The sequence below is a fragment of the Podarcis muralis genome, chromosome 8 (assembly GCF_964188315.1).
Source record: "Podarcis muralis chromosome 8, rPodMur119.hap1.1, whole genome shotgun sequence".
NCBI classification, from domain to species: domain Eukaryota; kingdom Metazoa; phylum Chordata; class Lepidosauria; order Squamata; family Lacertidae; genus Podarcis; species Podarcis muralis.
The window spans coordinates 21032961-21046446 of NC_135662.1; the positions used below are offsets into that span (position 1 = coordinate 21032961).

Consider the following 13486-nt stretch of genomic DNA (forward strand, 5'->3'; position numbering starts at 1 on the left):
TTTTGTTGTGTTTGTTGTAAGCCGCTTTGGGTGGCCCAAAAGTGGCATATAAATAAAATGTATGAATATGAAAGTGGAAAAAGTACAGGATGCAATTTATAAAAATATAGACTTGATAATTTTAAGTTAAGGTACATTTTAATTGATGTGAATTAATTGCCAACAAATCTCAATAAATGGAAGACCTCAAACAGTTGAAGCATGACGCTAGAACCTTCTGTACCTTGCTGTTGGTTATGTATTTGCAATTAATTTTGAGAAATTTTTCTGTGAAAGCTTCTTCCTCCTCTGATGTGGATGATACAATTCTTGCAGGCCGAACACATGTGTAAACTGGTGTGGGTGTGGCTTCTTTTCCATGCACCCCATCTGAATCCTACAAAGGGGAAAAACAGTACTATTTTATAATGACCAAAGTAACACTGTACATTCTTTTCCAAATCCTATAAATCACAGCTTTTAATTTTTTGAATTTTTAGCTTGGATAGTTGCAGCAAATTTATAAATAAAAAATCTATAATATAATATTCTAGAGCCATGGGTACTGTACAATCTCTCTGTGTAAAAGATAGATAGAAAATCCCTATATTAGCATAAAAATCTATAAAGTATATTGAAGGACTCTACAGCCCCTTCCTTAAACAATTTTTTTTCTAGCCTCCACCCCTAACTCCCACCAAATTTAGCGCTGAGAGCAAAAAGTCCCACTTAACCCCCCATAAAAGGAGAAACTAAGCTGGTAATAATGTCCCTTCCTCAGCTGATCAGTTATGTGCACATGTGAGTGTCTGGGATGGCTACACCTATTTTTAGCCTCACTCAGTGCTAGCATGTGGCCCCCAGAGAGTTGGCTAAAGATGAATGTGGCCCTTGGACAAAAAAAAAAATTAGACACTCCAGGTTGAAAGCAAATCCTTATAACTCTTTCAAACAATCTAGTCAAGATCTTTGCCAACGCAGTTTTTGATTTCAAGATACCTCAGCACCAATCAGATCAGCGTAGTTTCAAACACTATCCCTTCAGGAATGTTCTTAAACTTTTTAAAAAAAGTTATTTTCCTTTATTCCAGCAACGTACTTACACTTACAGCTGTCTTCTCAGCCTCTGCTTCTGAAGATGTAGGTGATAAAGGACTTATAGGACTAAGTGAAGGAGAACTTTCCACACTGGAAATATATTCTGGATCAGGAACATATAAAATCTGTAAAAATAAGAAAAATACTTCTAATTGAGATGTCATCACCGGGACTGAAACGTAAGTAAATTAAGATGGAAATACATTTCATGCAGAGGCTTTGTGTAAGAGATGCTTCAATATATGAACAGACAATTATGAATTGTCACTGTAACTACTTTGAATTCTCAGTGTTCTTTTTTGTATTTTGTGTTCCTCTGATCTCACTCCTCCATGTCACGTGTGAGTATATGCCTGCATCAGACAAATGATTCATTTAGCTCAGTAGTGCCTACACTACTGGCAGCAGCTCTCCAGGGTTCAGACATGGGGCTATACTACTGAGCCACGGCCCTTAAGAACATAAGAGCCTGCAGGATAAGGCCAATGGCCCATCTAGTCCAGCATCCAGTTCCCATAGTGGCCAACTAGATGCCTTATTAAAAGACTTCTGCACATGATTACTGGTCAGTTGACAGCTGCGTGGATGAAATGATGTGGTAGATGTAAGGGGAGATGTAACTGAGTGATGGTGTGGAGTTGCGTTTTCAGTCGTAGTGCGTGCAGTTGAATGTCCTCTCTCTAATGGCTGCCATAATCCTAACTTGTTGTTATACAAGAACCAGAGATCATAGTTTAAAACAAATGCTGGCTAGTTAAACAAGCCAGTTTCATAACCCATGACTTGAAGTGGCTAATTTGTTTGGTTTAAATCATGATCTCTAATTGTATGTAATGAAAAGCCTGGATTCTTTGGAAGCAAAACTAAATGCTAGCGATGCCCTTCTCCCAGCCATGCAGGAGGCTGCAAGGGGAGAGCGAGCAAGCTGGAGGCTTTGCCATTGTTTAGTACTAAGTCTTCTTTCCACTTAAAACACAGAAATGGACCTGGAGTTACAACTTCAATCCAGATCCAGACCAATCCAGATCCAGACCAACTAGGGATTGGTATTTGATCTGAGGTTTGTGGCAAGTTAGAGGAAAACCATTCTCAACCATTTTTATTTTTTCCAGATTTCCTCCATGGCACAATTAGAGCAGAGTCAGGAACTGTTTTAGACAGCCCATGATCAGATTTCCTCTAAAAATATTTTAATATATTTACCTCAGTTGCTCAGTCTCCCATATGTTATATAAAAGGAAGTACCTGTCCAGGAACGACTGCTCTGGAAAATAGCTTGTTTAACTGGACCAGTTCATTAGGTGTCGTATCAAACTTTAGGGCAACAGTATTCAAAGAATCTCTTGATTCAACCTGTTAAGAAAAGGTAACTAGTGTTGAAATACAGTAGTCAGGTTCTATTTAGCTTCAATTTGAAAGCCTACCAGTCTTCACAACCTGTCCAATAAAATATTCTTGTCCAAATCCAACAGGCAGAATGTGGTTTCCTTGATCATGCAGTGGCTTTGCAGACCCAGTTCACATGAACAAGCTTTCCCTTGTAAGCTTAGCGTGGCACAGGTTTATCACTAATTCCCAGACTGGAAGATGGCAGGATCTTCAAGGACATGCTCTACGGAGCTGCCTCAGGCACCAGGCCCATTGGCAGACCAACTCTGTGTTACAAGGATGTCTGTGAATGTGACATGAAGGCTGGCAACACCAACCCCGCCATGTGGGAATCCTTTGGAGACGACCACAGCATCTGGAGACAATCAGTCAAGTTGTGTATCCACAGCAGTGACCGAAGGAGGAATGAGCACTGGGAGGAGTGCCGAAAGAAGAAACGCCATGGTACAACTGCAACAGCACAATCAGACGCCTTCATCTGCCCTAGCTGCAACAAGGCATCTCTCGCTCACATATCGGTCTCTACAGCCACAGCAGGCGCTGTAACTCTCCAATGGCTTGACTTCACCTCCGAAGGCACACTCTTCCAACTGTATCTTGCTTCTCCTGGAGATGGTTCCTAAGGAGCTTCCTACCCACATTATTTTCAAGATCACTTACTGGCCTTAAGCATGCAGAGTACTGTATTTATGCAGTTTGCCTTTATACTGCCTTAACTGATACAGATGGTCTGGCCCCACCACTTAATGGATCTGAATTGTTTCCAAAGAGTGGTAGGGGATGTTTTATCCCATGTTGATGGCCTCTCAGCTGATTCCCTGGAGGCCTGCTGGAATGCAGAGTTAACCAGGGCTATCGAAGGGAGAGTGTGCTGTGCACCTGCATATCTTGTGTTTGTGCGCATGTCACATCTACTACTAGTTACACCTACTACTGGTATGTGGCCTTCAGATGGGTGGCTACCATCAATGTGGCTCTCAGGCCAAAAAAAGGTTAGCAACCACTGCAGTAAAGAACAATTGTGCAAATCAACCACTTTTTATATAAGAAACTTGCTGAAAAGCAGGATTGCCACTCTTTTCATGACAGCTGCTCTGTGTCTGTTTTCGTGGCATAATATACAGATATCCAACAATAATTTCTACAGTATTTGAGGAAATGCTAGCCACCTTGGCTGAAAAGGCTGGTTCCCCACTATGCTCCATGATTTCCTAGAGTACCAGGTCTACTTAAATACTGTTGTTTTTTAAAGTGAAGAGATATTTAACAACGAAGTAGGGAATGGATAGAGTGCAAGACTGAACACTAACAGAACCTTTAACTCTTAGAATAGAAATGCTTCCTTACTTTTTATAAGCAATTGAAATTCTGGCTAACTTGACTAACAATCACTTAAAGCAGTTTATCACAATGGTTATCACAGGATATTACATCTATCTATTTCTTGAGCTAACAGGACCCAACATTCTCCAGCAGCAGATGGATGTCTGTCTGAAACACTTTGGCACCTATAGAGTCAAGAAATAATCCCTTTCTTGTAACAGTATTTCCTTAAGTAAAACCTTTCTATAATTTCACAGAAAGTTGACATTTTCTTGTAGTAATAAGTACTTAATAAAGTAGGATCAAAAAATGCTTCTAAGGCCCTATTATAGCTTTCTAAGAATGTCGTTTGGTTCCATGAGGTAAGCATATGGAAAAGAAGAAATTCCCCTAACATTTTTTTCCATTTTCATATTTTAAAATTTATGTTACAGAATGATTTTAGCCAAGGGTGGTATTTACACTTGCACAACAGAACTTGCCCCTCTCCTCAGCATATCTTCTCTGGGAGCTTGGGGGAACCCCTAGAACATATTTTTTTGCAGGGAGAGAGATGGAGAAAGTTCCATTGCACAAGCAGATATCCACATGCTGATGAAAAGTTCACATATTATTATTATTTATTAAATTGGCATATCAGCCTTCATCTGAAGATCTCAGGGTGGTTCACAGCAGAAAAATACAAGATAAAAACACAAAATACATAACAAAACAAAAACAAAAAAATAACCCTCATTCCCCCCACCTCCTCCCGGAGACCTATTTAAAGTAGTACATAGTGCTACTTTGGATACAAACCATGTCTCCTCAGAAATAAATATTATTGAATTCAGTGTGACATTCCCAGGTGAGTAGGTTTAGGAATGTAGGTTTAACTACCTGCCTTGGAAATACCATAAGATAGAAATTCAAATAAAACATATATGCTACCAGTGCATGGAAATGGGTGGGGACAGGGAGAAGAGGCAATACTTTGTCAGTAAGAGGAAAGTGAATAAGGGAAATGAACTCCAAAGTATTATGCAACAGCTACATTTAACATTTTAAGGTAGAAAATTGTAACAGTGTTGGATGAAAGGTTTTCAATCTCTTCTGTAATCTGTTATCACCCTAGGATGGACCATGCAGTAAGAAGCAGTAGAACTGGCAGTAATGATACTGTGAGGGTCTAAATTACTACTGCTAAACATTGTTTTAAATCAATGTTTTAAACTCCCTGCCAATTAATTAAGAGTGGTATATGTTCTGCACCTTATTTAGTCCGAATACTACAAGCTTCTGAAACAATACAAATACTTAAGCAAGGTACTACTATATTGTGATTCTGACCATGACACAGAAGGGTATATGGTTCACTGGAAGCTATGTCAACTTCCACAACAAGACTTTATGAAAGTGCTTGAAATACTACTGAACATGCTACCCAATACACCAAATGATAGCCAACTGTCCAATATTTTACACCTATTTATACAGATACAATACACATCACATTCAGTAATTGTTTTTAATATTGTAGTTAATAGATTTCTGGAACCCACGCTGGAACCACATGGCATAGACTGGGTAAACAATCTTAACAAGTTATTGCAGAGGCTCAGAGAAGCAGCATGTATCTGGTTAATGCAAGATACTGAAATCCATTTTGTTAAACACAGAAGCATGAGAGCTGACAGATCAGCCTGCATCACTTTGTTTACTCCAGTAATTTGTTTAATGTGAGGGAATAATTTTACTTCCTAATTACATTTCATGCTTATACTGATCAGAATTTCTGGAATTCCAGCCAATCATGTTGTCAGTGCAACTTCAGAGTACATAGTAGTTTTACTGTTAAAATATTTACAAAAATTATCCATGTTCTTAATAGCATTTTAGTTTAAAGCACATCGTTTTTATTTTAGAAATCAGATTAAATTATTTATAACATGCCAGTTTAATGTGCCAATTTAAAAATTATAACTTTATAAGTCCTAGTTATACAGGCAATATGTAGCAAAACATTTCTTAATTCAGTTTCCCTTAGTAACCAGAAATACGAAACACTCGACTGCAGCACTGTTTGAGGGTCATTTGAAGAACGTAACAGTTACAGAAAGGCTCCATTTTCAGATACTGCTGGAAAAAATAGAACTATGCTTCCAAGTAGCAAGAGATCAATGGAAATTCTGAGAGCATAAGAATGTTATTTAAAGGCACTGCAAAGATGGACTAACATCACCATCACCTGCATTCAACGGACAATGCTGAAAGCTATAAAGGCAGTAAGGGATTTTAAAAATCTGGTTCTTTCTTGGAAGTAAAATAATTTGTGCATCTAAAGGAATGTCCTGTTGATTTACAGTTATTTACAACTTGATAACCTCTACAGGAATACTAGAAAGGTTAACTTTGCCTCTCCAGAATTACACTGCATCATTTCTGAAAAGACTCAAAATAGTACTCGTCAATCCTGTTAAGGTGATCAGCTGCCTGCCAGAGCTACAGACTGAATAAACAAAAAGGTAACATGCATCACTTTTCTTCTTAAATAGCACTCAGAAAACTAATATCCAAATATTAAACATATCCAAATCTTTATAGATTTCTCTTGCGTATTATGTAGGTGAGTAGTTACTTACTGTGTACTCTATAGTCCCTTTAGGCTTTTGAAAAGACATTCGTCTCCCATCTTTCTTGTCTAGGGTCTTTTTCTGGCCAGTATCTGGAAAAAATTGAGGCAAGGCACGCGTTACATTCATTTTTCTCTCAGTATTGTCACAGACTGCTGACTACAGCCCCGTGGGCAGACATCTATTTCACCAGTTACACAGCTTATACCCTGTGACTCTCAACTCAGCCTAACACAACTAGCTGCCAGAACAGGGACTTCACTCCTCTGTTTTGCTTTAAGGGTTTGACCAATATAAGCTACTCCAGTGATTGGGAATATCTTCCTAGTTTCACAAATACCTGCAAACATTCAGAGTGTTATCAATTAATAAAAAACACGCTGTATGACAAGAATTGTATAGGACAAGGTTAAAATAATTCTAACAAATAATTATAGCATCAATTAGTTCTACACTGCACAGGATATGTCCATAAGCTGCAACAGACTGTGCACAGCTTAGTAGACACAATTTTAAGATGCAGATTTAAAAAAAAAAAAATTAGCATTAACACAAAGGATGTGCATTTTCATGTAAAGTTGGCCTTCTGTATACAGATTATATGCATGTCCTTTCTAAAAATTATAGTATAAGTGTAATGAAATGCAATGTCATGTTCCACTCAGAACTACTTTGCACCACAAATGCTAATTTGTAAGGAGCTGTGAACTCAGCTCAGAAGTGGCCCATTCACAAGGAAATTCAGACAACGCCCCTCCTCCCTTTAACTGCCTTTCAGTTACTTTTCCTCCTATTTATTCCTTGAACATTTAAGTAAATCTGAGTAAGCACACCAAAGAAAACAGGATGTGGGTGGAAGAAGCACATGTTATACAGCCTGTGAGATGTACAAGTGGGAGATGGAAGGTGGGGTCACAAAATTCATTCAGATACTAAGTGTTAGGAAATGGCCCAATCAAAACGGGGGTGGGAACGGAAAGGAACACAAGGAAATCATATTCCTCCTTCAGAACCAAATTTATCTGCATAGATTTTTATACTTTCTACTAAAACTGTTCTTCATTCCTCTGTCATATCACAACAATATTAGCTATCAAAACAATAGATGCCATCAGATTAAATGATGCTAAAAAGATAATCAAAATGATTTCATTTCAAGAGGAAACACTGAAAGTTGTAACTATTCCAATTAAGTTATTAAAAGTGGTGTAGAGGACAAGCCTGTAAGACAGAATAAAGAATTGTTTGAAAACCCTTCAAGAATTGTTTGAAAACCCTTCACTATGTATGAAGTTTCACCTTTCATTAAAAACTATTTGATAGCAACCTTATACTACAAACCACAACTTAAATCTCAAACATCTGAGAAAGGTGCCATTATTTTTAGCTCCATCCCAGAAGGTTCTTACTTCCACATTGTATTATCAGAACAAGGGTACTGTATTTAGTAGGAGTAATTTCCCAACAGTTCTTTGACATCCTACTTCCTATGTAAAAAGCAACAATGGTTCACCCACACCAGGATACCTTTATTTAATATTATGAGAAAACGTCAGATTTGCCCATTAGCCCTTTTCCTCTCTTCTTTTACATGCTAGAGGAAGGGAATGAAACTAAACACAGTACCCTTTGCCATTCAAATTTGAGGAAAGGTGTTTTGCTATGGTTAGTAAAAATAACAGACAACCTGAATCCACTGTCTGATCCTGGCTTGTTCTAACCATTGTTTAAACAAACCACAGTTCTGAAGTTTAGGCATAACAGAGTACTGTGAATAGTTTAAAAGGAAATTGGGAAGCTCTTCAGCCGCCTCTAGTAGCACAGCAACCTTTTAATGAGGGTGAAAGAGGAGAGCACAAAATATGGTCTGAAGCTCAACATCAAAAAAAACTAAGATCATGGCCACTGGTCCCATCACCTCCTGGCAAATAGAAGGGGAAGAAATGGAAGCAGTGAGAGATTTTACTTTCTTGGGCTCCATGATCACTGCAGATGGTGACAGCAGTTTTAACGAAATTAAAAGACGCCTGCTCCTTGGGAGAAAGGCGATGACAAACCTAGACAGCATCTTAAAAAGCAGAGACATCACCTTGCCAACAAAGGTCCGTATAGTTAAAGCCATGGTTTTCCCAGTAGTGATGAATGGAGGTGAGAGCTGAACCATAAAGAAGGCTGATCACCGAAGAATTGATGCTTTTGAATTATGGTGCTGGAGGAGACTCTTGAGAGTCCCATGGACTGCAAGAAGATCAAACGCATCCATTCTTAAGGAAATCAGCCCTGAGGGCTCACTGGAAGGACAGATCCTGAAGCTGAGGCTCCAATACTTGGGCCACCTCATGAGAAGAGAAGACTCCCTGGAAAAGACCCTGATGTTGGGAAAGATGGAGGGCACAAGGAGAAGGGGACAACAGAGGACGAGATGGTTGGACAGTGTTCTCGAAGCTACAAATATGAGTCTGACCAAACTGCGGGAGGCAGTGGAAAACAGGAGTGCCTGGTGTGCTCTGGTCCATGGGGTCACGAAGAGTCGGACACGACTAAACGACTAAACAACAACAACAACAAGAAGTAGCACAGTGAGCAGGGGGAAAGGATAGAGGTATCTGAGTGCTTAAGTCTCAACTATAGTTTCCTATTGATGAAGTTTTTCCGGTAGAATGTTGTTGTTTAGTCGTTTAGTCGTGTCCGACTCTTCGTGACCCCATGGACCAGAGCACGCCAGGCACCTCTGTCCTCCACTACTTCTCGCAGTTTGGTCAAACTCATGCTGGTAACCTCGAAAACACTATCCAACCATCCTGTAGAATAATCATAATTTAATGTGATATGTATCAGCAGGAATGAGCCATACAGCAAGCCTCCGACTTGCATACTACCCTCTTTCCCCACTCCCCTAGCTGTGACAAACTGTGGTTATTATTAACTATACTTGTTTCAAACAAACCAATTCAAAACATTGTTACTGAAGTTGCCTTGTTTAAGCCAACCAAGATTACACATGGTTCTAGTTCTGGACATAGCAAGCTATGGTTAATCAAAAGTGGAAGCAAATACTGCTGAACTCTCCTCCCAGCAGTACAGGAGGAGAAGAAAGGGAGAATTACACAAGGCTGAGGCCCTTCCTTCACTTGTTTACACTAGTGGATACCACAATCCATTTCTGAAACATGAAAAAGAAGCAATGTTTAATATAATAAAAATCGGCAAAATTAGAGGTTCTCATTACTCTTAAGTATGTTAAGTACCTCAATTTATTTTAATTATCAATATGAATGTGGTAATTGCCACATAAAACAAGAGAAGCATTATGATGCTAACAAAACTGAGATACATTAATGCATTGTCATCATGTAGTGTTTCTAAAATCCTTATTTTCACCTTCATCCTGAATAATTGAACATTCAATCAGAAGAAAATCAAGGCTCTTTAGAGCCTTTAACTTAGTTAATAAGAAGCACTTTCAATAGCCGCTCAACAGCTGGTTCAAGATAGTCTTCAGATACACATTATTGTTCCCACATACCAAGTTATCTACACAGATAAGGTAATTGTGCAGAATTCATGAGCAGCAGGAAACTGGGATCTTTCGACACATACCCAGGCAAACCTTCCCCATTCCAAAGCCTGCTTGATATCCCTAGGTTGAATAAAATACTACAGGTATAGCCCAGTCCCTGCAACCTTTACAGTCCTATACAGAAAACGCCCCATTCGGAACAATGACATTCAGAGGTAAGTCAAAGGGCAGGAGTGTGCAGCATCAACCCTTCAGTGCACCATATGAGTCTCCACTGATTGGAGCCAAATGTGGCAAAACCTTCAGAAGAGCAAGACTTTAAAAAAATATGAAAAGGAGAATTGTATATTACTTATTAACATTGGCATGTGAATCTGGAAGTACACAATACTAATTCAAATAGAGATGCACACAAACCAGTGAGACAAGATATACCAGTTATATAATATTGCATTTACATCCAAAACCATTTAAGACACACAAAGTTAAATTACAATTTCCCAGCATCATGGAGCACGTTTACTTTAGTTTTTACATTTATTATTCTTTTTCCTAGCTTGTTATACTGAATCTGATCATTGATCCATCTAGCTCAGCATTTTCCACTGACCGGCAGTGGCACTCTAGGGTTTCAAGTCTTTTCCTGACCAATCTGGAGATTCCTGGTTTTGAAGCTTGGAACTTCTGCAAACAAATAATGTGTTCCACCACTAAGCTACACTAAAGCTTAATATTGTACCAGAAACAAGCATCTATGTTGATCTTTCTATTTCATGGATGAATTCTTTGCCATGATTATTTGACACATCTTTATAGACAGTCATAGGCTACAGGTGAAGGTGAGACAAAAAAACTTGGTTAGTTCACCTAGGTTGTGTTTGTGAAGACAAAGTCAAAGGAAGGACATTTTTTAGAGGGCACTGTCAAAAGCTTCAAAATAGGAACAGCTAAGCACTGAAAGTGTTTCAAATGCATTATCTCTGTAAACCTGTCAACATTCTGTAAGGTACAGTTGGTTTATTTACAGTATTTATGCATGGCACTAAAACAGAAAGTTGTTAGAGCAGCTTGCAACACCAAACAAATTAAAATTGAATAAAAGCTTCACAAAAATAAATCTAGTGCAGCAGAAAAATCAAGAAGCAGAGACTAAACAGTGGACTAAAACAAATTTACCTGGTCAAAACATATTTAATAGGCCAGAGGAAATAAAAAAAAGTATTTGCCTAGTCATTACTAATAATCGTTTCTTTATTTCTGCAGTTTCCTAAGAACTGCATCCAGAGAGATGCTGAGAAAGAAAATCTATTGAGTTTATGACTGAACTGAAATTTGAAAGAGAACTCTCAGCTTGCAGCTCAAACTCTAAACCCCTAGGTTTATCAGACTGATAATTATTTATGCTGGCTGAAAAGTTGAAAGTGCAAACCTATCAGTAAGCAACAGATATAAAATCATTTCTGACAGCACAACTAAGGGTGGCATGCTAAACTGAAGCACGCTAGACAATTATAAAGACTTCAGACTCGCATCAACTTCAGTCTTGCTCATACCTCATACACACAAGATTATGTAAGCTCAATAGTTGTTATCCCAGAAGAAATAAAACTTGAGTTTCATTTGTCTGGCTCACACGTACCAAACTATGAGACAGACTGGATGAGCAAGTTTGCTGGTACATACTGACAACGCTGTGGTCACTTTACTCCTCCCACACTCCTGGGAGATAAACCATGGTTGGCTTAGCATGTCCAAATCCAGTCTGATGGTTTGTTTGGAGCAGGACAAACCACAAGCTCGGGTGGAGATGCAATGCTAAGCCAAACCATGGCTTTCCTCCTGGTAGTGCAGCATGGGGGAGGGGGAAGGGAGAGAAGTAATGTGCCTGCAATTTTATTTCGGTGTGCCAGCAGTCTTGCTCACTCATGCTAAACCATACTTTGGATTATTGTTACATGTGAATAAGGCCACCAATTTCAATTTAACTGAACTACAAATGCAAGCAGATTAATTTTAAGTGAGCTCACATATTGCTGATGCAAAATAGCCAGTTGCTCCAGCATTCAACACCCCTTGCTTAAAAACAACTGTATGCAACTCCTCTCGTTTTAAAGCTATTTCAGCACTTATTCAAATAGAAACTTCTAATTACTAGGGATTTACTACCCTGAAGAGCCATTAATGAAATACTATGTTTTATTAGAGCAAGACCTGTCATTCAGGTTAAGAAAGGTGATTTAAAATAATTTCAAGTAGCAACAATTCCAAACTCTCCAATTTTCAAATCTTAAAAGAAGAGAATGAAGGGAAGATTACGATAGAGGAAATAAAGATGTAACTCTTAAGTATCAATAGCAGGGATGGGGAACTTGTGGCACACCAGATGATGTCGGAGTACAAGACCCATTATCCCTGACTATTGGCAATACTGGGTGGGGCTGATAGAAGCTGGAATCCAAGAACACCTGAAGGACTGCAGTTTCCCTATCCCTGATCTATGCAGCTTTTCAATGAGCATGGTTAGAAAGATAGCATAAAAATTCCTATAAGTCAATAAATACAGAGCAATAGATGAGCAGAATAAACAAGCAAGTGGTTAATTCTTTTCTGCCCTGGTTTGGAAAAACTGCATATTCAGTTCTGGAATGCACTTCTTAAAGGATGGGGGAGAAGGCTCTTCACATTTTTATTAAACTGAAATATGGAGTTTTATGCATTTTAGCTTAAGCACTGCCCACTTAAATCTCTTCTTTTGCCACTTATCTCTGTTCTCTTGGATGGATTACGGAGGACATCAAGAACTATTCTTCCTTTTTCTCACTTGAGCTTTTATACTTTCCATCATCACTCTGTAGATCAAGGTCTTTCCACGTATTAGTTGGCAGTAAAGCCAAGTTTATGACCAAGTGTACACTTGACAGGAAGCTGTCTGATTAATGTACCTTTATGTATGGTTCCTATATTTCAAAAAGTAAAAACTAGGACACCATTATAATGTGAATAATGGGAAAAGCAACTTGAATTTGAAAATAAACTATCACCAACTCATCTGTTGTCCTTTTTCCCCTTTCATGAAGATTTGAAAATTTGTTCCTTAATTTATTTATTATTATTTATTATTGGTGGAAACCAAGGAGCTAAAAGTGGCATACATGGCTCTCTCTAGCTTCATATTTTCCATGCAACCACCCTGTGAGGTGGGTTAGGAAATAAATCCATATACAATGTACTGATGTTGTGCAGCCCATTGGGAACACAGGGTACCGGTAATTTACAAGCCTCACAACATTTGCATTTTGATAGGCAGATAAGGAGCCACTATCAATATTCTCTTTGACTATGCATTTCAGAAGAAAATGCCTATGGAAATTAGAGATGCAATCTCAAGAATGGGCCTATTATGAAAAAGCATTTTCACTACCAACACACCCTATAAGCTCAGAAGTGAATGGCCAATAATGAAGCCAACAGCCTATTCTTAATGGTTTCAGCACTGAAACCCTTATCATGTATGGTTAGAAGAGTAGGCTTTCCCCACCTCATCATGCTTACTCCATGGGTGCAG

General features: G+C 38.6%; 1 protein-coding gene across 4 annotated transcripts in view; it reads right to left on the reverse strand.

The window, feature by feature from the left end:
* The window catches only part of OXR1 (oxidation resistance 1), a 246261-nt gene that overhangs the window by 38626 nt on the left and 194149 nt on the right, over window positions 1-13486 (reverse strand). For all 4 annotated transcript variants that reach the window (XM_028736299.2, XM_028736303.2, XM_028736298.2 and 1 more), the window contains 4 exons: window positions 6411-6493; window positions 2323-2430; window positions 1083-1202; window positions 224-376 (listed from right to left, as the gene is read on the reverse strand). In XM_028736299.2, the coding sequence (XP_028592132.2) occupies window positions 224-376; window positions 1083-1202; window positions 2323-2430; window positions 6411-6493 (464 nt within the window). The remainder of the gene's footprint in view (window positions 1-223; window positions 377-1082; window positions 1203-2322; window positions 2431-6410; window positions 6494-13486) is intronic.